The 23,464-nt window shown below is 36.1% G+C and overlaps 1 protein-coding gene across 11 annotated transcripts in view; it reads left to right on the top strand.

Moving 5' to 3' along the window:
* The window catches only part of Frmd5 (FERM domain containing), a 48,985-nt gene extending 25,571 nt beyond the window's left edge, over positions 1-23,414 (top strand). For 3 of the 11 annotated variants that reach the window (XM_033486231.2, XM_076520055.1, XM_033486232.2), the window contains 4 exons: positions 1,160-1,389; positions 2,136-2,303; positions 6,569-7,150; positions 10,480-22,618. In XM_033486231.2, coding sequence (XP_033342122.1) covers positions 1,160-1,389; positions 2,136-2,303; positions 6,569-7,150; positions 10,480-10,898 — 1,399 coding nt within the window. In that variant the 3' untranslated portion in view covers positions 10,899-22,618. Of the gene's footprint in view, positions 1-1,159; positions 1,390-2,135; positions 2,304-6,568; positions 7,151-10,479; positions 22,619-23,342 lie in introns of those variants that run through there. The other 8 variants (XR_013032943.1, XR_013032941.1, XR_013032942.1 and 5 more) reach the window with 8 other exon arrangements.
* The last annotated feature ends 50 nt before the right edge of the window (positions 23,415-23,464 follow it).

Genomic DNA, 23,464 nt, shown 5'->3' with positions numbered 1-23,464 from the left:
AATTGAACATTCTTTTTCAAATTTAGATCAAAAGATTGTTAATTAATAAAAATATTGAGCGAGTGTTAATTAATAAAAGAGCGAGTCCAAAACGATAATTATGTATTTCAATAAACGTAAACACTGTTACTCAAAAGTTCATAGCACTTTTTATTAGCTATACAAAACGAACTTCTCTAATTACACGTACGTACATATGCAACAATTACTAAAAATGTGATACTTCAATGAGAAATGATTAAGTGAATATTAATTCTTACAAGATAACTATGAACCTGTGAACGCTAGCGTACATTGTAGGTGTTCATCGAGATATAATGACTGTACACCACTATTTCGATTATCACAATAATAAAAGCACAGTTCATGCGACAATAAAACTAACGTTCGCCATATTTTTCATCTATGCCTCAATGCTCGCGTGATTTTAGCCTAATATAATACATTGCACCGTGTTCTGGGGAGCAACCTTTTGTGATGAAACCTCAAGAGTTAATTAGACCTTTCTGCAACTTGTTCTTCAAGGTTACTCATAACGAGTCTTATAAAAAAGTAGTTAATTAAAAATAGTTAATTTAAATTAGTTGATTCAAATTTGTTAGTTCAAACTAATTAATTCAACTTAGTTAATTCAGACTAGTTATTTCAAGATAGTTAATTCAAGTTAGTTAACTCAAGATAATTAGTTACTATAAATAAATAATTAATTATATTTACCAAAGATCTATGTACATGTATTGAAATTTTGATATATAAAATTTTTACACTTAAGTTGGCCTTAACAGAATCACTATTCAGTATTCACAAATATCCAAAATAAAAGATACTGCCAATTCGTTTCACAGGTATTTCTTATTTCTCCTCTGTGCAATTTTAACAAGATAAACATAGTACGTGAGATTTTTCTTGTGTTCGTACTGTTTCGCCCGTTCTCTTTGAAATCCGCAGAGAAAATCCATTTTGGAGTTATTGAAGTCGAAGAATCGAGTCGCAATCACAAAGGGTCGGTTTCCAGGCCACCGTGCACCGCCGCGAAACGAAACATGTTAGATTGATACTGTTCTTACGGAAACGTGTAGCACAATTGCACATTTGATATTTCAGTGGAGCCACGCGGCAAATAAATGATCTGCACCGATTTCTCTCTCTTTATTCTTAGATTATCCAGTGCGTCGGACGCGCCGGTCGTCAGCGGAGGATCCATATTCTCCTGGGGCACGAAGTTTAAATACACGGGGCGAACGGAGAAGGAAGTGCTAGAGGAGATGAGCCCTCGTCGGAAGGATGAAGATTCACCTACGGACCGATGCCAAACTTCGTGTGTCAGAAGAAAAGCCAGCAGCGTACCAGCCACGCCGAGCACTCCTAGTCAAGACCTCGTCGAAATAAGTCAGTACATGCCAATGCATCTTTCAGCTAGCAAACACGAGCGAATCTTATCCTTTCAATAAAAATGTCTCGACACTTCTCAATCCAAAAGAAACAGATGATATTCCTAGTTCGGAGGAACAAGGCTGTCTTTCCTTGTTTTCTCACGTTTCTCCAACTGTTATCAAACTAATCTCAAATCTTTTTATCACGCTGCCGAGAGAGAGAGAGACACCGCCGCTATTTAATCAACGGCTGAAAGTTTGCGGAAAAATCATAGTTACGATACACGTTAAGATAACACGCAATAGACAGTGTAGTTACATAATACTTTTAAGTAAACTGCGAATCTTAAAACTACTTTTAAATCAATTCTGAGGAAGAGAAATTAAAGGTGCGTCTTTTGTTTGAATCATTTCGATAAATTGAAGAGATTTCCTTGAATTCATTTTGGTATTCCTGAAATTTTCGGTTTGGTATTTCACATTTAGAGTGTCTCTACTTTTAAATCAACTTTGAGAAAGAAAAATGAAAAGTGTGTCTCTTGTTTGAATTATTCTCGTAATTTCTTATGATATTTTTACAGTTTCTTATTTCATTTAGCATATCTCTACTATAAATACACAAAATCCACAAGATATTTTGCGAATATGTGTACGTATGATTATTGACGATAATGTGCAGGTTTTATGCTGTTGATGTTAATGCGATTCTTCTGAATATGTAAATTGAAGACAAAGGTGAGATTATGCATGTTCGGATTTCAGGATACTCCAGTCTGCCGCGAAGCTGCCATAGCGCAGGATTAGATGGTGCCGGAATGGCAGAGGGCAGTTCGGGAATTCCGTTTAGCACGCCTTACTGTCCAGACAACACTCTGCCACTTCTGGAAACTGTTTCGGAGGACCAAGAGATTCATGCCAGGAGAAACAATGGTTAGTTTCTTGATCGTATAATCGTCTTGATTTCGTTTCACTTACTTTTTATCCCTTTCTTACGACTCGAGACGCATGGCTTTTGATGATACTTATTTCGTGTATTATAATCGTTACGTTAATCTGCTATCGTACGATAAGAACGTAAGTAACTAAAACGCATAATTTAAAACAAGTTCCTCGCAATGTATTCTTTCTGGAGAGAAGAATCGCACTTGCTGTGCGTATTTTGCAGTAGTGTTCCGATTGGTATAGCAAAATTAGGAAATTTTTCAGTTGATCCTATCGATCGAAATTGTAATTATTGCAAGCGGTGACTTTAATCGAAGAAATAAAACTCTTCTTTTTGTGAGCAACTTTGGTCTTAACATACTTGTGTGTGTAAACCAAAATTAGAATCTTAAAAGATTAAGAGACAATTGTTGGACTGCGGTTTTTTATTCAAAATAAAGATCATAAATTTCAGTTATTATTATTATTATCAGTTTAGTAGGCACTGTATTAAATTTTGATTTTTCGTTTTCAATTGTGTTAATTAAAGTGCTCTGATTTCCTAGGATTTTTTGTAAACAGAAGTGTTCCAAGACTCGCAATGCATTTGAAATGTTCTCTCACGAACATTTAAGACCTTCTTCTCTGTTTTACATAAGAACATAGATTGCCGTAGCAAATTTCAGCCGAAAATGCCTGCACGCCCCGAAATGCATGCACCTATCGCGATAGCTAATCCAATGTATTAAACCCCCACCTATTCTCCCAACGACAAAAGTCGTATTACGTTAGATATTGAACATCGGAAATTTCTCATCTAACCCATACCATTCGTTTTAACAATGCACAATCAGAGGTGGGTTCGATTACTTACTATTTTCGAATAGTATTTTACCTGTCCCTGTGAACGTTTTCGTTGCTAACGTTTGCTAGATGGAATACAACAAAGCAACTTCGTCTGTAAGTACAAAACATTACGCTGCTTAATTTTATTCTGTGTGTTTCTTGCCTCAAGTTTCATATACACGACAATGAAAAAAACAGATTTTTCTGAATGACAAACCAGGTGCATCATCGGAACACTACTGTATCTATTTACAAGAAAATATATGTTATATAACATATACATTATCTGGAAAACGAATCGAATGAGAACAAAATAAGTCTTCGAAATAGGATAAACTAATTCCTTATTCGTTATAAATTATAAGATCATATACACAGTTTTGAATTTTTCAGTGTATTATACATACATATCTTAAAACTTTCTACTTCAATTAAACACATTTAATAACTTTGTACAGTCAAAGTTCAATCATCTGCATGTACCTGATACATATCTATATATTCGCATGTACTTTTTATTTTGATTTGGTGGAAAACCATGCGTCACGATACGTTGCACTTATACACGCATGTATAAGGATATGAAAAGTTGAAAATCAATGCAGAATAGAATTTTGCTAGACCATTTTGATAGTCATTGAAATACTACAATTCCAAAATACCTGAATAATAAAGGTGACAAATATTCTTGTAATATGATTTTTATCGTGCATTTTTCAAAAAGACTGAACCAAACACAAACATTTCTCTTCTTTTTAATAATGGACAATTTGATGACCTTAACGTGTATAATTATAGAAAATAATTGTATGGAAACCTGGAATACGGGTCTATGTTGTGTGTATTTTAAATATAACAGAGACCCTTATTCGAGGTTTCTATTGAATTGTTAATATTTGTGGATGCCCTACAAAAGGACCAATTAACATTTGCTCCACAAATTTTGGGCAGAAATGAACAAAAGTAATCTTTTGTGAAAAACTGAAAACATCACCAAATACTCAAAACAGTAATAAGTATACAAAGTTTAGAAACCACTCTTATAACCTTTCCTCAGGATGGCTGGGAGAGTGGCTATTGAAATTTTAGAGTAGTATAGAGCTGTTCGTTGTTTTCACCTTTGTTACGTGTTAGACAAAGTAGGAATAGTCACGAGAAACTAAATAAAAAGTCGAATTAGCGGCTAACCAAGCTGCGTGATCATTTTCACGGTTGAAATATTCCGCACCATGATGGCGCTTGCCGCACAATGTTTTTTTTATTCCTTCCTCTTAGACCATCGTACTTTCTAAATTATATCTCTAACTTACCTTTCTTTGTACCATTAAATTTAACGAATCCGAATTTGTATAATAAAGAACAGTAATAGTTAGACTGCGGATCTTTCTGCAAAATAAACACTTCCTAAGTAAATTATACTAAATGTAAATTAAATAGAAATGTATTTCACTTGCTAACAATTCTAATAAATTGAGAAGAAGAATAGGAACATTCTGAAATCTCCGAATCCCTTTAAAATCCGCAGTCATGTAATGGTTTTCATAGTGCGCCATTTTCGCGACTCTCCAGAAGTACCATTAATTTTCGAGACTGTTTCAAACGATGTTTGCACAATTCTAAGTTAGCGCCACGTAGATGCAAGTAAAATGATATTTTTCGTATATTCCATGAACTAAAAGTTTAAAATCATTAGAAGTTTGTATAAATGATTTTCATAATATGTCAAGCATTAAATGTAACATAATTTTCATAGTGTACAGAACTTCCTCAAAATTCCAACTAGATTTCTTCGAAAATGTCGCTTGCATCTCGTTGGTTCTAGTTCGCTTGAATTATCGTTCAGCTTGTATGAGGATTATGAACCTAGACCAGGAAGATACTTAGATTAGACATAGTGCTCGAAAATGTAGTTTCTTTCGCGCCAACTACCTTATCACCCTTGTAAATATTTCACGGTGCATCGAGTACTATATCGAAGGTTGCCGGTCTCCTTATACTGTAATTACATCGCCATCCCTGCCACATTATGTAACTAATTCATGGTATAGGTCTACCGAGTATTAGAAGAACTTTGCTCAAGCCCGACCCACTTAATAAGATTACGTCGAGATTACGTAAGCCCAATCTGTATTTGTAGTTATTTAATTGCATCGTGTCCCCCATTTTTCATCTCGCGCTTATGAAGACTGACTTCAGCGTTTCAATGAAATCTTTCTGAAGTAGCCATTAGGTCCAGTCGGTCTCTCACCTTCTTTCCAAACTTACACAGTTAGGATCGAGCTTCTAGCAAACTTGGGCAACGCGGAAATTCCAATCTTTCTCAAACTTCTCGAGTAGAGAGCTTCAATAGAATGATCAAACAACTTGCCACGCTACTTTTTATTTCCTCGGGGATGGAAACGTCTCCTAGCGGATAATGCGTGTTTGTTCTTGCTGGCAATGTGAGAGAAATGTTAGACTGAAAAGTTTGTAGCTGTTCTAGGAAACCGTTCATAGTAATTGGACAAATGAATTGTTTTCATGGACGCCATGGCTAGATATATTAAAATTATGTATCAACTTTTGACGTACTTTTGTAAGATTAATGTTGATCTTTTCGTTGAAAATAGCTAGTATATTTACATTTTTTAGTTTTTTAAAGCTTCCTACTGTTTCAAATTTCACATACTCGTGTGAAAGGTGGCTAGACGATCTTAAATTCTATAATGTATTTTAAACTTGATTATGATAGCAAAATATATTTATTAATAAAGAGAGAATGTACGAAGTAGAAGCAAATGCGAATTTTCGGGTTATATCCCTATCGGTAAAAACATAATCTGACCTTTTTGCAGTTTACACACAAGAGAAAATAAGTGAAACACGTTTACATAAAATTGCGAACCAATGGAGGGACCACAAATCGTGTGTGTCCAATCGTTATAGGGCGGGGATATTTTCTCGACGATGTATCCAGCAGCCTCCGATTGGAAGAAACGAAGACCAGCTTTGAAAAACAAAGAAACACAGGAATACCTTTCTTTCTTTATCTCTTAATTTCTCCTAGCAACGATCATATCGAATCGAACGATCAAATCCGATCAACAACGGAGAGGTTACTGTACTTCTTGAGAACCTGATACTCGATCATCGAAGTCTCCGTCTTGAGCGCACTATGGGATCCACTACTATAACCGAATACCGATAACCCGATTAAACTCGACCAGTATTTTCCGCCGGACAACGATTCGCTCCGAGTCGAAGCATTGCGAAAGGACTAAACGAAAGATGAAGAGAGAGTGAGAGTGAGAAAGACCGAAAAAATAGAGAGAAAGAGACAGGGAGGGAGGGAGGTAGTAACGATGGGACGAAAACTGTACAGAATCTCGCCGCTTCTTTGGCTTCTTAGATCGTTGATTTGTCTTTTCCTTTTCTTTCTGTTTGTTTAGCCGTAGACGAAAATGATACGCATGCGAGTGCCACCCACAACACCACCGCCACCACCACCACTACCACCACCTCCAACACCACCACAAACCGTGCGAAAGTTAGACTGAAATTTCCCAAGAGCACGCTGAACCGACCGCAACCGTTGTACAGTCAAAAGATAGTGATAGGCTCTGAGGAGTTAGTCGGCCGTGACATCGATAACGTCGTCCGGGAGCGTATGAACGCTCTCGAAAAGAGTCCGAAGGTGGTCAGATCGACCGCTCTGATAATTAAGAGCTCGAAGGTGCCGGCGGCGAGGCTGTCGGCTAGTAAGAGCGACACATTGTACGTGTATCCGGCCGCCGATTCGGGAACGATCATTACGACGGTGATTAATGGTCTGCACGAACCTAACGCCTGTAAGACGGTCCTGCGTAGGTCCAACGAGCAGGTAAGCATGCTCGGCCGGCGTGAGAACGAGATCTCGTCGCGCGGAAACGCTGCCACCACGAAAACGGCTAACGGTTGCGTTGCACCGACGAGAATTGACGTCGAGGACGTTAGAAACGGCGTCGAAGCGACCAGGCGGCAGGACAGGACAGGTAAATTCGATAAGGGGTTGTCCTTATTCAACGAACCCGCACATACGCCAGACTACATCCCTCCTAGCGCTGTGTCTTGCATCACCTGCTCGGGTGAACAAGTTGGCTGGCTAAACTACGGAACAATGACAGATATTGTTTCACATTTTTCTCGAGTCGAGCATCTGATTTACGGATGACTTGGCTACGGTGAGAACAGGGAGCAGATTGTCCCTTGGTCATGGAAAAATGGACCTTTCCGACGACTGGTCGATGATCCTTAAAGTTTCATAAGTTCAGCGACTTTCTCCTCCTGCAGGTTTACTTCGACTATGACTGGGTGTACATATTTATGTCCCTTTGAAAATTATAGTAGACCCTTGATTATCGAAACTAATCACTCTATTATAAATTGCAATTTCGTATCTCAAAATTTTACTGATTTGTAGAATAGAATAAATTTCATCATCCTATAAATTGCATCATCTTCTGAACTGTTTACATGCGGACCATATTCGGATAATGAATAAGTCAGATAGTAGAGAATCTAGGTGCTGCTGTATATTTTCGAGTTCAATTTTGCCACAACCCATGAAATGTATATACTTCTATTGTACTATAATCAAGGAAAAGTGTGACTTTACTGCAATACTCTATTGGGGCAGAAATGACTCACTGTGTAAAATTCCTGGGACATGCGTATGTTATCCCCTAACTGTGACAAAACAGTAAACACATACATATATGTATATACACAATATCTTTCAGTATCATTTTACATTATACTAAATCACGAAAAAGTAACAATTACTCACTTTGAAAAGTGGTGGGCGCTAGGAGAGGCCAACGAGACCTGCAATCCTCTAGCTAGCCAACTTGTCACCTCTGCACAGTACTTTCTTTTTCTCCATTGTTTCTCTCATCGTAGTGAATGTTCCTTGCACGGATATAATCGACGATTGTTCATAGCATACTTAACTGTTCTGTTACATTTCATTGTTCCATTCCATTCGTTCGCATATCAGACTGATCAGCATGAGCTTGCGCCTATCAACTAGAATACTTCTCTATGGTCGAAACTTTAAACGTGGATTTAGTCAGGAATGTCATCCGGAGGTGGGTAAACGAACGGTTTATATTGTGTTTAAGGAACTACTATATTGGCATGACCGAATTGTCCCGCACGTATACTTGACGAACTATCGCTCTTTATCTGTGGGATATACTTTACCCAACTCCAACGTTGCCGTACTTCTTGGCTATTTACGGTTTTCAATTTGTAGAAGTGATGTGCGTGTGTGCGTGCCCGCAAACAGGATCTTATACAACGTCTGAATGAAAGTAAAACATCCATCATTCTGTAAACATCAGCATATCTTTTTATTTTTCTGGATGTGTTATGTCACATAACTTTAGGGTTCTAATTATTTGTGGATATTTTCGTAGAACTGACTCTAGAGTTGTTAACTTTTTATGTTCTTTTGAAAAATTGGTTTGGAAGCCAAAGAGGGGAAGTAAGAATATCAGTTTCGTTTAACACATGAAATGCATAACGCTGTTGATAATCTTTATTCGAAATTGCAGCAAGTAGTCCTTTCATATTAATGTTAATTGAAAATTCATGTTCAATTTAGTAGATAGTTGTATATTACAAAAATTATCGGAATAAACTATTGATAATTATTGAACTAAACCCAGTTTAAGGACTACAATGTCACATATCTATGACGATCGCAATTTCGCATTTCACACAACACAAACCAAAATGTTAACTGCATCGTTGAAAACGTGCATATATCTGAAACATCGCACTGACAGTAATGATTAATTATAATTAGTAATTATTACACTCAGTAGTAATGAACAGTAATTATTAATTATTACCCTCTTTAATGTCTTATACAAAGGACGGACTACATTTAATCAGATTCTGAAACCATGGGATCTCTTTTTAAAATAAATTATATGGCAATTACATTATTTAAATGAAATTCCGTAAAAAAATTGGAAATATTCAAAGTTCTCTTCTCAACGAGAAAAAAATAAATAATTCTGATCCAAATTTTGATCTCTACTAGTTTGATCGAAGTAGATCGAAGAAATGAATAAAAACCAAAGAAACAAATTATAGATTCTTCGTCAACATTATCTTCAACTTCATCCGAAAATTGTCAAAGTTATTTGTAATGTTGTCGCATATTCTTGATTTCATAGTAATGCAACCGACGTTAGAACGAGTTCAAGCCTAACTCTAATATTTCTAATAACACAATGAAGAAACAATACCTTGAATTTACAGTGTTCGATATGAGTGTAGACATTTCAGAGAGTGATCTTATTATCCAATATGCTTGCAGTGTCGTTTTCAAATGAATAAAAATTGATGGATTTTTAATTATTAATAACTAAGAAAACGAGATCGTTTTGTTTTTATTTGCACGATCACCTACAAAGTATCTACTGTACTAACCACTCTATGTACGAACACGCTTCGTGTCACTCCGGGTGTGTTTCCATGCCCATATTTTGTCAAGTGACAAGCAGCGGTTGACCTTTCCGGTGGCCCTTGACATTGTCCTCCAACGTTAAACCAAACGGAAATATTTAGGTGTTCTGTTTCTCGTGGCTCGGCCGGTATAACAGAAAATCTATATTCCAAAGGCAAAGGGTGCAGCCGAATAAGGGTGTCAAAAGTGCCCTTGAGCCAAATTAAACCACCGACGACCCGCTCGATAGCCTGCAAAGTGAAAATATTTTCCGGCGAATTTCAACTCTCCGTCTGCCAGAAAAATTTCAATCTGGCCAATTAAAACTGTGTCACGCACAGGGAACCTTGTAACCGATAATGCAACCGTAAAAAAGGGTTGTTCGATGTGGAAAAACATATGAAAAATATAATTATAGATTTGTAATATAGATTATAACATACATGTACACTATATATTTCAAACAAGTCTGATATTTAAAACACATTTCCAACGTCCCCCATTTTGGCAAGCAGACTTTTCAATGGCAAACGTATCGCACATATTTCGGTAGCTGTAACGCACTCGGATGTTCCAGAATTTTTCGCTTCAATGGGGAGAACGGAACAAAAACATTACCCCCTTGTCCATCTCGCCTCGCCGCGCCTGTTCGAAACATGGCACAGAATTGTTTGCAATCTATCAAACGATCCGCCGTCGGTTTAATTGGACTCAAGGACGGTTTCGTGTCCTCTGTCCGGCCTGCACCCGGTATCTACATTTCGTTCATACACCCTGAATCCGCATCATGAATGTAGAGTCGCATCCCGATACTATAGTGCTCTAGACCGGCCAGTGAAGACACCCAGACGATTTCTGTTTCAGTCGGTCACGAAGGCGACGCAAACGACTACTACTTCAGAGACTCGTTCGACCATTCCTCGTCGGAGAGCCAGCTCCTGGACGCGTCCGGCAAACCGCACAGCCGTTCGGTGACGCCGGTACCAAAGATGCAGAAGCTTCAGAACTCGAAGCTCTGCCTGCAGCAGCAGATGCACCAACATCAGTCGCACTCTGCACGCCGGCTGGACAAGTCCAGGCACAAAAGTGTCCGAATAGTGAAGCTTTTCATACCGGCGTTTGTGCTGACGGTCACGGTTCTGTTCATTGTGATCGTTCTGGTGTTCGAGACAGACACAATGCTCTTCAACAGCCTACGCAAGACGCCAGAAATGGTGGCCTTAAGGAACCAATATTATATCCCAATCAAGGAGTTCCTGAGGACAAAGCTCGGCCTATTTTGATGCGACCCGTCAATGACCGGGCTGAGGTCGTCCCTTCTTGCTAAGTAGCTCCCTTCAGTGCCAAGTCGAGAGAACGATCTTGCCTGGACCCGAGGGGCGGGAATCTATTCACGCCGTTTCTATGTCGCGTGTCCTTCTTCTTTCTTTTCCATCTTTTCTATCAACTTCGACTTTATTCTCTCTTTTGTACCGATTCGATCGGACCTGTTACTGGCTAATTATCAGAGTGGCCCAAGTCTCACCTCAGTTTCTTGATGCCTCAACTAACGATTAGGCTGCGGATGTTCATGCAAGCTCACTGTTTCCAAGGTTTCATAATTTCCTTCGATTCTACCAAACTTTGATGTGAATGTATACATTTTCATAGTATACCGATCACTTTCAGCTGCAGTTGGCTACAATTGAATCAGTAAACTATGAACTTCGTGCATTCATGCCAATTATGACAGTATAAGCTCTACTGATTAAAGTTATCGAAGGAGGACAGAAATTTTGATTCGGCTTCTTGTTTCTATTTTGCAGAAAGATCCGCAGTCTATTAATCAGAAACTATTCACAAGATTGCAGATTTCTTAATAGGAAGCAGGTACAGTAGCAATTGACTAAGAGCTTGTCTTGTTAGCTGACTATACGGTAATCATTATCTCACTCGGAGCATACTTGGAATTTTGTAGACGCTGCCTATCTTGGTAGTAGTCCAGTGATGGTGTCAGCTAACGTGGCACTACTGCATTTGCTGTGTCGCAAACACGTTACGGAAGGCATCAAGAGGTAATTAATGTGTTGCATCAATTTACATTATCCTGATGTGAAATCAGTTTTGTGAAATAGTTGACAATCGCTGAATGTTGTCAGTCTTGCCATCATACGATCATAAAATCTCCATTCGTTTGCAATAAGATGAAATATCGCTTTATCATTTCTTTACCTTTGTGTTCTTAAAAATGGCTTGACTTTGTACAAGCCTGCAGTTTTTCAGTATTGATTACATCATTTAGATGATTTATATAGGCCACTTTATAATTAGCGGCACATTACGTCCGACGAGAGTATTCTTCTTTCAATCTGTCATTTCTTAACTGTATTCGTGATTACGAATATTTAACTCGTTCACATCGGCTTCAATCATAGTTCAATCGAAATTTCTCGAGTACTCGTTGATTTACAATATAATTTTATAACGTTCATTTATAATATAGACTTTTATGACGACACTTCAACTCTTGTTTGCTAACAACCAGACTACGAATTTTATGCATTCACAGCATACAACGTTGTCTACGATTCAATGCAGTAAACAAGATAAGAAAATTTAACGAATTATTATTTCATTTGGAACCCAATAGAATCCTTAACAAAGTAAATTCTGATTGCTTCTGATTGTTTAATAAATCGTTGTAGTCAACGTGTTAAATATTGGTAATTACTGTATCCCGCCAAAACAAATTGAAAATGTACAGTATAATCTTATAGAGCTTTGTTGTCGAGATATTCGTATTTGATGAAACACAGTGAACAATTCAATACTAAATTTCTAATAATTTGATTATACTTTCGCTTATTGCTTTACATTAAGTTAAGTGATCATCAAAATATATCAACACCGCCGATATAATCAACATATAAAACGGCCTGTTCAACTCCAATACGACTTTTCGAGAACAAAGATGCATAGATAAGTTCGATTCTACATTTCCAATTTGTGTTTGAACGCGAAATTACTTTCTTCTCGGTTGTCTCGCTGATCATGGGAAACTCTGTGTGTACCCATTGGTGGGAATTATCGCGTCATTTATACACCAGGGGTTTCTACGTACGTATCTTGTTACGTATTTTGTTACGTGCAGTTTTCGAGGCCGTTGCTGGGAGACTTTGTTGCGAGTTCGATTGAATTGCTGTTTTTACGGATCCGGAATAGAAGCCGACGTCTGCGTGTTGGACGGCAATTATCGCGTATCGACGAAGTTGTTTACATGGATTTCATCGCAGGATTAGAAACAAGTGTACACCAGTATGTTTTGGGACTAGCGATAGAGCGGTCAGAAGTCTTAGGTAGTTGATTGCACAATATACTTTCACACTCCATTTACGACGAACGTATATTGTAACGTGTATAGACATTACTGTATTTTCTGATAAAACGATGTTCGATACTTGTTAAGGATCTCGTTTCGCGAATGCTTGGGACACTAATCAATCAACTGCCAGAAACTGATGTTTTCCATACGTTGGCGGGTTGCGAACTCCTCATTGTCCGCATCCCCGCGTGTTCTCGTTCGTACGTGTACATTCGTTTGAAATTCAATCGCTGTATACCGAATGGAATGAAATTAATTCGATCGATCCGATTCGAAATCGACGTTTGTGTCGTTGCGCGTGTATCGCTATTGGAAAATACAGTGATTCGATGGACTCATTGTGAAAGTAAATCCAAAGAAGCACCTTAACGTTCAGTTTTTAGTGGCATGTAGATAGGGTGTTCGGTATGTCGAGTATTATGTTGCCGGTTCGCCGATGGTATAACGTATAGAACGGAGAAAAATTACTTGTCTAGGAGTTTAGAGGTCTGTCCTTGTTCTTTTTTTCTTTTATTTTATGGAGTACTGAACGAGGTATGTACAAAATAGGTTTATAGGATTAAGATACAATCGGACGATATGTATAAACAATGTTGTGTACATTCATTTGATACAGTTTCTATTGAATTGCTAATACTGTCAGTATTCTCTGATCGAGGCATGGTCAACACGATGCTTCTCGACGTTCCATGTTGATTAATAACGAAAAGGTCTCTGTCATGATCAGACGGGACTTTTTACTGATTTCCATTCTGTTCTGGCCGATAGTACGTCTAATAGGAAGAAATGTTATACACTGGCGCCTATAATACTCGTTTCTTTATTTCTGTGATCAAAAAAAGTCAGAGAAAATTGTTTCGCTGTGAAAAATAGAAAACGCGATCAAGGACATTTCGTTTACTTATAAATTGAATTATTTATTGTAACATCGAGTAATTTTACTATTTATTGCGGATTTTCCATTTGGGAAGCAGCAATTTTTTGAATTAGCGAATAATCTATTAATTATTTTGCGACGATTTACAATCAATTAAGCAATAATTTTATACACACACCATAAGAAGTTTCTCTTATTGTTTCGTTATTACAATGTTTGTAAATAAATGTTTTATTTGTCACACACTTTTTTGTATTATCAGAAATAGACATGAGTGTTTAGGTTCCCAATTTCAGACATTTGTGCATGTGCGCCGGATGTTTATGTGACGCATACTACTCAGTATTTCTTTTGCAAATGAATGATACAACGAAACACAAAAATAATGTTCATTTGTATGTTTTGAAATAAATATATACAAAACAACGTGAATTTTTGTACGATTGCATAAGGTAAGATTTATGCTATTTCTGATATCATTTATTTACAAAGATTCTGAGCAATGCCAAAACATTAATATCCCGTGCACGCACTATAGTTGACATTTCGCGAAATCAATCTAAGATAATGAATTGCTTCCAAAGAAATGATTAAATCGATTAGATAAAAGTATAATGAATATTTGTAATCTTCATATTTGTGGAGATGGTGGAATCGAAAAGAAAAGCGGAAATCGAGTATCGGATTTCCAGTTCCGGCGAGGATGTCACTGTAGTAGAGCTTCTCGTTTATTTTTTACGGTACGATCGACGTTTACAGTACCTGTGCCACCTGACCATGTCAAGTGGATTCATACAATCATTTCAATGATCTCATTTTCAATTGTGTTACTTGAAACGATATCTTGCCATTTCGCTGTGCGACTGTCATTCCATAGCATTTGATAGTTTAAAGGAAACTGTGCAAAGATAGTGTATCCAACCTGAAGTGAATACTAGAAAGTATTTCTCCGAATCGATGCTTTTGTAGTTGACTATTTTTGTCTGGTACATTCTTCGTAGGATAAGATCGTTGCCTTTGGTTCACCGATTTTCGTTGATTGTTTCGATTCGTTGCGTTTGATTGGCGAGGTTTCTTCGATCAATTTTGAGGAGTACATACGTCTTCGCAGAAAAACCAATATCGACAAATAACATCTATCGTGAAAACAGTGATCCGTTTTTACAGGTATCGTCATGGTAGAGGAATCGAATACACATTAATCGACGAGATTAATCGGCGACAACTTACGTAGTCGATTCGTTTTTTAAATGTTTGCTGTTCAATCTACTCGAATGGTGTCGGTTAATAGACTAGTTGTCATGTTTCGTTATCGATTCTTTCTTGAACAAGAACATCGTTTAGGGAATATGTCGAAGCAGCTGTTCGTTGTTCCATGTATTTTTAACATACTGGATGCTTTGCCAATTGTATCAGTTCTGACTTGAGAAATTTCGAAATGGAACGAGACCTTCGGATGGATCATGTACGATTACATATTTAAAACGTTTTGGCATTTAATGAATCCACTTTCAAGCTAAGTGACAAGATATGATTTCATTGATTTTCTTAAACTGACAGCAGTTCTCAAATACAATGTTGACTAGATAGAATTGTGTGACATCTAGCAAAAAGTATTTCAGCGAAAAGTCGAAACAATCATATTACAAACTTATTAAATTTAACTACTTTATAGTTATAGTATTGCAAAAATTAGTTTTAAATCACTTAAAATCACTTACTTTATTCTCAGAAGACAATTTTATTGTGATTATGTTTCATTGAACTGTATAATTAAAACAGATAAAAGTTCTCAAAAACCAAATGTAGCATACACAATTTTTTCGAAAAAGTAAAGTGTGCATAAATCAATCTTGCAGTGTGATCATTGCACATTTGATAAAATACTTTTTGTTAATGGTGTCGGAACGTTCCGGCATAAAATACAGAATGATTGGATGGACACAAAGTGCATAAGCACAGATTTTTGCGAGGCAGGTCACGATTGCAGCAGTTCTTGATTATCGCAAATGTTTTCTTCGTTTCTATCGAACGCATCTTCCTGAATTGAATCGATTACCAAAAGAGAAAGAGCGAGGGGAGAGGTGTAACGATTCGTGTCGAATGGCCTATCGTATTGCTAACATAAGCGGAATACATTAAAAAAAAAAATAATATTGTGCACTCTCGACGCGTCATCTCGTTCTCGAATGCAAGTGCAACACGCTCATGTACAAGCGCACGTTCAATGAATACAAAAATGTATGTGGGTGTACACTGTTAACGTGAAAACAAACAAACAAAAAAATATTACATATTTTATCATTAAAGATAACAGGAAACTTAGGCGAATATGTAATATATTATACATACATCTTATTAGCGAGCTAATCAGTTAACATTATTTATAGAGATATTAGGTACAATTTTAAACGGTCAACGAAAAGCAATTATTTAATAATTAAATGTAGCTTGTAAGCAATTTTAATGCGTAAGAACGTTAGAGGAATCTCTGGGGGAAATTATGGGAGCAAACTGGTAGTAGGTGAGGGTCATATTCTTTTCGCCATGGCGTCGATTGTTTTCTTTTTGAAGCTGTGTTACGCCGGAAATCTTCGTTTTATCCATGATATCTAGTGCTCAAATGAATAGTTTAATGGTGATGAACAAAAACTGCAACATTATTGTCTGTTTATCGAAGGAACGTAAATATTGAATAGTGACGTAAATATTGAAGTAAAAACTTTGCTCACAGAAAATTTTAATCAATTATCTCTTACCTTTTAGTTTAGTGCATAGAAAAAATCAATTTTATTGATTACTGTGAATAGAAATGTATGTTGGTGACTGAAGAAATCATTATTTAACGGAGGTCTTTGCAAACAAAACAGCTTCTACATTATCTCCTAACATAAAAGAGAATCGTTTGTTATAATTTACGAGTGCTTTTTATTCCCATTCCTTTTGTTGTTTAATTACGTTATAATTTTTATAGATTTCCTAAACGAGGCGATTAGTACACGTACAAATTTTATCTACACGTTAATCATAGCATGCCTTCATACAACCTTCTAAATTTTATGACTGGAATTGAGAGTAAATAAAACAGTTATCAATAATCAATGCATAGTTGCCATAAACTGGTAACCTACGATCGTAACAATAGCTCGGAAGATGCAGAAAATATTCTTTAAACAGTATGGAAATCATACTTGCTGCAATCATGCACTTTCTTGATTGTTTGACAAGAGCCAATAACATTCGATTAAAATATTTTTTTTATGGAAGCTTCTTGTAACATAATTTACAATTTCCAATAAGAAATAAAACGTTCTAATTATATGAGGATGCATGACTAATACATGATGAGGATGTACAAGGTGACCCAACTAGAATCAAAATAATTATTAAATTACGTCGCTTAAACAACGGAGAAAAGTATAGGAAATATTTAAATGTTTTAATAGTTTGAAATATTTTAATTGACAGACAGTATAAATATTACTGTATTAATATCTTTTTCATTATTGTGTTTCTGCAAAACACAAATCTTAATTTTATTAACAATCAGTACTTTTGCATTCCTTAAATAGAAGAAAGGATTAATTAGTAATATTTTACAAATAAAATAACTGATATAAACATTTTGTTAATATGAGAAATGTTTTATTTATTTAGTTAATTAAAATCTGGAGCACCTTATTCGACGGTACCGTTGATTTGCTTAGGGCTTAAGGCATGTTCGATATTTCGAGACGCTTGATGGCTCGTTGGACGACGACGATTGTATTACAAATCCCTCAGAATCGAATAACGTTTCTAGTTTAATCCATTACAATTAAATGTCAACTAGATGTTCCAGCACAAATCGAGCGACGATAACATAAGAAACCAAATTGAATTTTATAAAAACTAAAAAAGAATCAAAATAGTTCGCGACTCTTCGTAAATAGTAATGGTTCCCTTTCGCTGCAATGATCAAATGTATCTCTTGAGCCCCGCGACGGCGAGCGTTGTTTCTTCGTGTGCGGGAACAACGAAGAAGAAAGGAGAAGAGAAAATATGGCTGCTCGCGAAGATCGATCGATCTTCGTTGTTCTCGCGGCTTTCAATCTCACCCGTTTTCCTGAAAGTGCCTACGCTATTCTAAACTCTTTTGGAAGCTGCTGTTCGCTGAGTTTTCGATAAAAAAAAGAAAGAAAAAGAATTGTATTCGTCTTCTTACATTTACTCGGTACACATCATCAATTAAACGAACTCGGGCGGCTTGTCCAATTACACCCGACACTTATAGCGGAGAAGGTGATTGATACTATTCAACACCTGCTTTGTGCTTTGATAATCAACAGGAAATTATTATAGACTTTGGATCATTCTTAATAAAGTTACCTGTTGACTGTTAGAACGCAAAGAAAACGTTGAAATTCGTTGGACAATGTAATTAAACTGCGGATGTTTGTGTGTTGTCGCATGAACAAATATACAAAACACGAGAACAGAAAGCCAGCAATGAAGTTTATAAATCAAATATTTTATTTACTTGATCTTATCAAGAAGAATATTATCGAAACAAATACGTTTCGTTTACAATATGTTTGTTGAATGTTTGTAAAAATTATTGTGACTCGCATAAACGTTCGCAGTGTAGTAATAGAGCCGATGTTTGTATTAAGGTACGAGTGCAACGTCCTTTCGATACGAGAGAGTCAATCATCGAACGGAAATGCTTTGTTCATTTTAAAACGAGAAGAGACCGAAGAATTTCCTATCCGGCGATAGAGCATCCAGCGAAGTGTTGATTAAAATTCTTTCCCGAAGGAAAGAAAGCCTATCCGATGCAGGAACAATTCTAAGAGATTAGAACGGTATCCGTGCAAACTGTTTTATTAATTCATTGGACTGTGAATTCATTTGAATACTGTTCAACGTTATCCTCGTCAGTTTTGAAATGAAATAATAGCTTCGCGTAACGTAAGATCGATTTAAACGACACATAGTTAAAAATGAATTTTTATAATTAGCAGGCCTTTTCTAAGCAAGCTTTAAGATTAAGTGAAACAATCAGTAAGCTTTAAGCTTTCCGTGTTTGTAAGTTGTATGACATTTTTGACATTAAATTTTACTCACTTTTTCAAAGAAAGATTAGTTTGTTCAAAACAGTGGAAGAGAAATTATTTAAACAAGAATTCTCAACTGGAATTAAAAACAAACGGAGTACAACTCTAATTTTAGATAAGTATATATACTGATAATTTATCATTGAAGATGTCCCTAAGAAATGGAACATATAATATCGTACTTCTGCTTCAAGTATGAAGGCAGAAAACCGTCGACAGGATCCTGCTGTCGTCGAAGTTATTATTTCATTGCTTTCTGTGCGTTCAAACGTATTAGAACAGCGTGAGTTCCACAGTCTATCGATTACACGTGGCTCGTTTCGAAGGACAAAGCACGAGTCTGAACACGAATTGTATAAACAAACGGATGTCAATTGCAATATAATAACTTTAGATTTAAAAGTAAGAACGTCGGGATTATTCGACGTAACGATCCGCTGTAAACGTTCTGCGACGACGCTGATATTATCAAATTCCAAGTCGAGTGGGGAATTCACACGTTCGAATTCAAATAGAAAGAACTAAATTCGGAGGCGAGCAAAAATTCGGGACACGACGAATTTAATAGCCGCTTCGTGTTCTCAAAATCGAAAATGTATTCTACCGTGTTTTTTCGGATAGCTTTAACTTCTCAAGCAATGGAAATTAACGAGCCGATTCTCGTTTGGTAGAAATATTCCGAGGAGGTGCAATACACTGATGGAAAAACATTTCTTCATCGTTTCAATACATTCTTGATATCTGAATCGTTTTACTTAAATTAAAATTTAATTACGGCTTCTTGCTCAATAGGACTTTCACAGCAAAATTTTAGATAATAACAAATTAAAACATTGAAAATGTTTCTTGATATTTACAGTGTACTCTCTTAAATGTTCACAGGCTGGGACCACACGTACTAAACAAAATTTTGTGTCCATTCAAATAAGTTTCTTTGTTTCACATATTTGATACTTGCTTAAACAGTTTGTTTATTAACAAATTTTACTGATTTATGACAAAAGTGGATTAATGAAACAGAGGGAAATTTAAGAATTGTGAAGATAGCAATATGCTTTCGTTGAACTTCTCCTTTGTGTATAAGAAACATTAGTCCAGTGTAAAGTTCCGAATTAAACCTATAAATGATGCGAAACATTTCTTTGATTAAGTTGAATTTCAATCGTGTATTGCTGACAGTTGACGACTGGTCTACGAGAAACGAAGAATCGGCAATGGAGATTCTATTTCGCGCTCATATAATAACACACGAGGGCTTGTAGAAATGATGTGGTTCCATCCCTCTATTCCGCAACCCGATTCGCATAATTGTTTACCCGAGTTTCTTTGGCATGTTATGTACATACGTATAGCGAAAGTTACGATACGTAATTGAACATGTAACAGAATAACTTCTACGTGTCATAATCATTTACGGTTACAATCATTCGCCAATAAGAAATACTAATGTTAAGTCGAATAAGTTCAACTGTGCCATATTTGTGATCTAAATTACACACCGACATACACACAAAGAGACATACAGAATGAGAAAGCAAGAGAGAAATACACAAACATACGTACACACTGTCGTTAAAATTATCTCGGTGATGAATGAACATTGTTTAGAGAAATAGAGAGAAATTAATTGTAGCGCGTGGACAAAGTAACACGAAACATTGTATTACTAGAGAATGTTTTAAGGCAACTTTACACAGTTGTAGCAACCATACCAGTCTTCACGATAATTGTATTCTATAATTTTCTGTTTAGTTTCTCTTTTCGTTTTAATTCAACATCGGATCGCGCGTTATCGTTTCAACGTTATTCAATGCTTAGCGCTCTTAACGATTAATTTCGAGACAAAGTAAATCGCTTGTCCCTCGGTATTCGTAAATGTGAATAGTTGTATGTCGTTGTTTATCGGTAGACTGCGATCTTTATGCGAGTTCCTATTTCGTAATCACGGGCTGTTTATGAAACACAGAATTTATTTCGATTACCGGAACGTTTCTATAGGTGAAATATAAATGAAAATTAATTGTTGTTAATACAGGTGTTCCTTTGTATTTTATATGCATTTCAAAGGTACATAAAGATCCGCAGTCGGTGCTTAGGTTCGTTTTGTACTATAACTATAACTTATTGTTGTATGTATTAGGCAATTCCAAAAACAATGCCGTTCACTCGTGAAGTTCTTTGATGGTACTTGATCGAAGGTCACTTCGGCGAAAGTGAGTTTCAATTTGGAGACAGAAACTGATGAGACTCACTCGGACATCGTGTGTGAAATTGACGCTTGAGATACTCTAGAAGCTCAACGAAATTGATAGAAGATGTTTTAAGGTGTCGAAGACAAACATGCCAAAATTTACCAGACCAAATACCGTTCGAATTATGTGGTAGGCATTCTTTCGCATCGAATGATAATCATAATGTGTAGGTGTTCCGTTTCTGGAACAGTCCGAGTAATAAGTAGAGCAGTTTATGCAGAATTGTGTTTCTCTGAGAATCATGGAAATAGGGATTAGACATTTTTGTTGTTCGATGAAGATTCTATTAGAGTAAAAATGACATAGCTAGCAGATTTTTATCCGAAGGGAAACAGACTATGGAGATGCATAGCTGTCGGTTAACGATTTCAAAGATTATCATCGTAGATCATTAACATAGAGATGTTGACAGCTTAACGATTATAAATGTTTCTCATTTTCGTGGACCATCTCGCAAAAACTGGAATCAAAGTAGAATTGCATTTCGTTTATTAAGTAGTACGTTAGTTGAAAAATTTCACGATATCATCGCTCACGGTTCAAGTTCATTTAAAAGTCGATTACCTTATCTTTTGACTTATTTATCGAAGTTGCAATATACAATGGCATTATTTATGGAATCACCTGATACGCGTTTTGACTCACGTCATCGTTTGAAAGGCGAATTGTACATGGAAAAATCATGGAGAGAAATAAAGTTCGCAGTAATTTGTAACCTATTTTACTTTGTCTCTGCGATTTCCTCGAGTATATGACAAAGAAAATTTCAAAGAATGACAGACAAGGAAATTGATGACTTCAGAACAAAGTGAAATAGGACACAGGTTTACAGGTATCTTCTGATTTTCTTTGCGCGTATCCCGATACGTTCCGATACAGCCAGTATATGTGTATATGTACATAAGAGTTGATTTATCGATATAATAATTTAAACATTTCCACCTCAAGGTATACATTCATCTTGCAAGTACTCCAACTCATGCCTTCCAGACTTGTAAATTGTTTCCATTGATAGCGCCGACGTACGTTTCGAGTGTCACGTAATAACGACCGAAGTGTAAAGAAATACGTACTTACTAAACGGATTTTCAGTTGTTTCAAATTTTCGTCGAGACAAATTGTTTGCTTAATTCTCGTTAACATGCGCATCGTTTCAAGCAATATGCGTTCACGATATCATTCGTTGAGGATACTTAATCTTGTAACGTTATATTGTACAACGTTCAGTTTCATTCTTTCATCGTTCTACTACGAAACTCATACTAGAACATGTAGAATTCCAGATAACAGTATAAAAGAAGTACTTCTTTTTCAATTTTTCACGTCATAATAAAATGTTGATAGCGCGATATGTATGAAATAGATTTATACATGACAAGTTTCTCTTTATATGAAATAAAGATGAAATTCATATGAATCTGTTGTTTTCATTTTAAGGATCACCTGAACTTTCCGCCGCGTGCTACGTTATCTATTTGCAATAGTGGTTGAGAAAGTAATGAACATATCAGTTTCAAGCTTTATGACGATGTTTCCCATCTTTAGAGAGATGGAAAGGATATTAGGGAGTAAACGAATATTATTTGTACATGTCGTAGTAGTTTATGAGAAATGGATTTTGTTCAAGCTTATGGCAATTCAAATCTCAGAACGCTTTATACTGTTTATCACAAAATTAGTCGTATTTGAAATAAAAAAATCCAAAAAAATAATTAAAGTGATTTTATAAACATCGATTAGGTTGAGCTCACATATACAAAATAGTTTTATCGTTGTGTTTTTTTTTGTATATTTTGTAAATGTTAACTTGTATAAATAAAATTTATGAATGAAGAAAAATGCCCAGCAATCCGATTGATAAATTTTTTTTCCTGAAATCCTACAATGTTACTAACGTTACAATGTTCAATTTGATTGTTAACTACCTACTAACATCAATGGTGTATTACCTAATACTAAAATTGATTTGTTAATGAGTATGTAAAATGATTTATTACATCGAATGCCAATTATATAGCTGTTGTATTTGATTAACACTGCGGTTTCGCTAAAATCTGGAAATCTTGAAATATTCTCAAGTTTTGAATGAAACTTTACAGTCTTTTAGAATTGCATAAAATAACAGATATACGTTTTTTTAGCTGTGGTGATTGACACCTAAGGGAAGAAACCATCCGCCAAAGGTCGACCACCAGTGACACAAGTGATATTTGCACATAGGTATGTATAATCTATATAATGTTTTAAATACTTACATAGGCCT

This window comes from Megalopta genalis, chromosome 3 (assembly GCF_051020955.1).
Source record: "Megalopta genalis isolate 19385.01 chromosome 3, iyMegGena1_principal, whole genome shotgun sequence".
Taxonomy (NCBI): Eukaryota; Metazoa; Arthropoda; class Insecta; order Hymenoptera; family Halictidae; genus Megalopta; species Megalopta genalis.
The sequence above is the reverse complement of the archived record's forward strand: the minus strand, read 5'-3'. Positions and strand labels throughout refer to the sequence as shown.